The following is a 4,208-nucleotide window of genomic DNA, read 5'->3' on the forward strand; positions in this document are numbered from 1 at the left end:
AGCTATGTGGAAGTAAACTATGGAACGTGTAACATCCTCAGCCGGAAAATTATCTTTATAAGCTAATTGGAGAGACAGTGCATATATCAACTTGAGTTCAAAATGGTGAAGATCTATGGTCTTCCTTTCTCGACTTGTACAGCCAGAGTGTTGGCATGCTGCCATGAAAAGGAGGTTGAGTATGAGCTCATACCTGTTAATCTCATGGCAGGTGCCCACAAGCAAAAACCTCATCTGGATCTCAATGTAAGTTTGATCTTTACCTGCTGTTCTTCTGTTGCTTATCCCGTGAATCTTACAGGATAAACTTATGGATTCTTTTCTTTCTGTGTTGATTTGGGTTTATGACTGATCATTTTTTTGGTTTCATCTATGCAGCCTTTTGGACAGGTACCTGCATTTCAGGATGAAGAACTAACGTTATTTGGTATGGGTGTTTGCATTATGTGTATCTAAACAACATGTTTTAAGCTTTGATCAGTTTGCGCGGTTTATCTTAAATCACACTAATAGATGGATTGTATTGAAGAAGTGAGTGTGATACCAGATGAATCATCTAAATAAGTCAACGGTAGAGTGTATTGTTTAAGCTTGATCATTTGTGCTTGATGGAGTTTAACTTTTATGTTTGCTTTAACTTGTTTAGGTGGGTGGCAATCACACTTATTGAAGAAGTGATTGTGGCTTAAGATGAACCACATAAACAAGTCAAAGTTTAGAGTGTGTTTTTAAAATTTGGTTATTTCTACTTGATGGAGTCTCAATTTCTATCTTTGCTTTAATTTGTATGAGTGGGTGGCTAATTTGAAACCACACTTATTGAAGAAGTGAATGTGACTTCAAACGATCTTTTAGGTGGATCATCTCTAATCACACTAATAGATGGATCTTATTGAATAAGTGAGTGTGGCATAGGATGAATCACATAAACAAGTCAAAGCTTAGAGTGTGATGTTTAAGCTCAGACATTTATATTTGATGAAGTTTCAATTTTTATGTTTGCTTTGACTTGTTTAGGTGGGTAGCTAATTTGAAAGCACCCTATTGAAAGAGTGAATGTGAGGTAAGATGATCATTTAGGCAGGTCATCCTAAATCTACACTAATAGATAGATCTTATTTGAAAAAGTGAGAATCCTTTGAGATGAACCACACAGTTAAGTCAAAGCTTAGAATTTGTTGTTTAAGCTCGATCATTTGCATTTGATGGTGTTTCAATTTCTTTGCTTGCTTTAACTTGTTTGAGTGGGCGGTTCATTTGTAACCATGTAAACAACTCAAAGCTTATAGTATGTTTAAGCTTGAAGTCCTTTAAATTTGATAAAGTTTGGATGTCTATGTTCGCTTTGACTTGTTTAAATGGGTGGTTCATTTGAAACTAATTGTGATTTCAAATGTACCACATAAACAAGTAATGGATTAAAGTGTGTATAAGTGCAGTCATTAGATGGAGTCAATATGTATATATATGTTAAGGTGGCTTATTATAAAGCTTACTATTAGATGGGTCCTACTAAGAAGCAAAAGTGATTCCATATGACTATCTTAAACAAGTCAAATCTTAGCATTGTTTAAGCTCTGCCATTTGCATTCAATGGAGTCTCCAATTCCAGTATCATGTTTACTTTGACTTGTTTAGTTGACTCACCTTAAATCACATTACAAAGTGGATTACTAGTGAAAAATTAACTGTGCCAACCAAACAAATCAAATCTTAAAATAAACTCTTTAATGTTACAACAAGGATTTTAAGTACAATTTACTGCAAACTTTTTAGGGTTCCACAGTGCTATTTATACATTGTCATTTATTGCCAAATTATATGAACAGAGTCAAGAGCAATCACAAGATATCTGAGCAAGCAGCAGCAAGGAAAAGACACGGAGCTGTTAGGAGGCACTCTGGGAGAGCAGGCCATGGTGGATGTGTGGTGTGAAGTGGAGGCCCAGCAGTTCAATGCACCCTGCACTGAAGTTGTGATGCAGATCGTCATAATTCCAATGAAAGGAGGAAAGACAAATGAGGAGATAGTGAAGATCAGCATAGAGAAGCTGAGCAAAGTGTTGGATGTGTATGAAGAGAGGCTGGCTAAACACAACTACTTGGCAGGAGATTTCTTCAGCCTGGCAGATCTTCACCATCTATCTTCTATTCACTACTTAGTGAACGTTGCAGGAAAGGGAGAACTCATAACTAGCAGACCCCATGTCAATGCATGGTGGGAAAAAATCTCTGCCCGACCTGCCTGGCAGAAGGTGGTACAAAAAATGAAGAGATGACTGCTTTTGCCTCTTCATTCTTTTCCTAGTGTTCAACCCTAAAATTTGGCTGAAATGATATTTTATCATTTCAAGGAAACGGGACACTTATTGGTCCTAGCCAAATAAATTGTTCATCATTTCCTCTGATATAGTATTTATGTATTTCAACTAGATTTTAGTTTTTAAGTTTTTATATCTATTTAAATTATGAGATTATGTTATGATGTAATTGGATAAAATGATTAAGTTTTATTAATTCATATTAGACGAGCAATTCAGACTATGATTGTAAATGGTGTTATGTTAGGTGAAGTTATAAATGTAATGGATGTTGAGTGGATGATTTATATTCATGAGAGATGGGTCAATGTGGAGCATTAAGCTTGTGAGTTTTACGTCAACTATTTATTCATGTGGAATGAGATCATGTGAACCAATATAACAGAATACAAATATTCTATAATTAAATGTTTATTGAATATAAAAATATTTTCTTCTTTATTATTTAGATGTTTTTTTTCTATAGTAAAAATATTTTTAATGCATTAAATAATGATTCAATTGTATTGTATTTGATTAATTTCATTAATTCATACTAGATGAGTATTGTTTAATATGAACCTATTACTCATGCATGTAAATGGTATACTTAACATTCATCAAATTCTTAAATATAATGAATATTAAGTGGATTATTCATAAATGCAATGCATTAAAATGGATCATTTATATTCATGATAGATGGGTTGACGTGAAACATCATATTTAATGTAATAATTATAAGTAGATTATTCATAAATAAATTCATTTAAATGGGTAATGTATATTCATGTGAGATGGGTTGGTGTGAGGCATTTAGTTTGTGAATGTAATGAACGATAAGAAGATTATTCATAAATGTAATGCATCTTAAATGCATCGTTTATATTTGTGAGAGATGGGTTCATGTGAAGCATCAAATTTGTATTTAAAAGGGGTAATTAATTAAATCACTTGTGTATTAATCATTTAGGAAAGTTCATTAATTAAATAACTGTGTATTTAATCAATTATCTCCAGACCATTTTTGAGTGTATATATTTTGCCCCTCTTTGAAGCGATGTGTGACAATGCACTAATTCAAAGAAAATTTCAATTTGATGTCGATTTGATTTTGATATGATGTCGATTTGATTTTGATATGATTCCCCAGACACTAATTGTCGAATGATGGTGCAAGGATGCACCCTCGAGAGATGAATCGAATAAATTTTTGAATTTTTTGGATTTTTGCGATTTTATTTTATTTTTTATTTTTTGAATTTTGTTCAATTTATCTCCCGATAAATATTTTAGAAATAATGCCCTACCATGGTGATTAATTTGAATTTTGAAATAAATGGGAAAAACACATACCACGTAAATGCCCTTTTTAACCCCTCTTTTAAGTTTAAATCATAAGTGTCATTTTTCACCACTCATTCATTTTTACACATGGAGATTTGAAATTTTGATCTAGAGAGAAAATGGTGATTCCTCATCGTGACTACTGATTCAAGTGAGTTCAGTGACACGAGCGTCCTCCAGCTTACGATCCTCCAGTACGTACCCCGAATAAACCCTATTTTGTATGATCTTGTTGATTTTTGGTTATTTGAAATAGATTTTTTTTTAGAAATTCGCCATTTTTTTAACAAATTAGCGTTTTGGGTAGTGGTTCTAGCATGTTTGGTTTTGAAATTAGCGTTTTTTCTCAATTTTGCGGTTTTATGTAATCGTTTAGCATTGTCGGTGTTTTTTTGGTTTAGTGTTATTATTAGTCGTACTAGCTTTTTTTTATAGTCAATTGGGTGTTTTCGATTTTCGCTAGGGTTTAGCAATGTTTAGTTTTTTTTCGCCAATTTTTATCGGACAGCGTTTTCGTTAGCCGTTTCGGCGCTCAAAGGAGTTGAGTTGGCGTTTTGGGGAT

The 4,208-nt window shown here is 33.2% G+C and overlaps 1 protein-coding gene across 1 annotated transcript; it reads left to right on the forward strand.

Moving 5' to 3' along the window:
• On the forward strand, positions 1-2,476 carry LOC131079914 (glutathione S-transferase F13). Its single transcript, XM_058017958.2, has 3 exons — positions 1-246; positions 379-427; positions 1,830-2,476. Exons 1-3 carry the CDS (start codon positions 103-105, stop codon positions 2,276-2,278), a joined length of 642 nt encoding a protein of 213 aa, XP_057873941.1. The 5' UTR covers positions 1-102; the 3' UTR covers positions 2,279-2,476.
• The last annotated feature ends 1,732 nt before the right edge of the window (positions 2,477-4,208 follow it).

The sequence above is a fragment of the Cryptomeria japonica genome, chromosome 10 (assembly GCF_030272615.1).
Source record: "Cryptomeria japonica chromosome 10, Sugi_1.0, whole genome shotgun sequence".
NCBI lineage: Eukaryota > Viridiplantae > Streptophyta > Pinopsida > Cupressales > Cupressaceae > Cryptomeria > Cryptomeria japonica.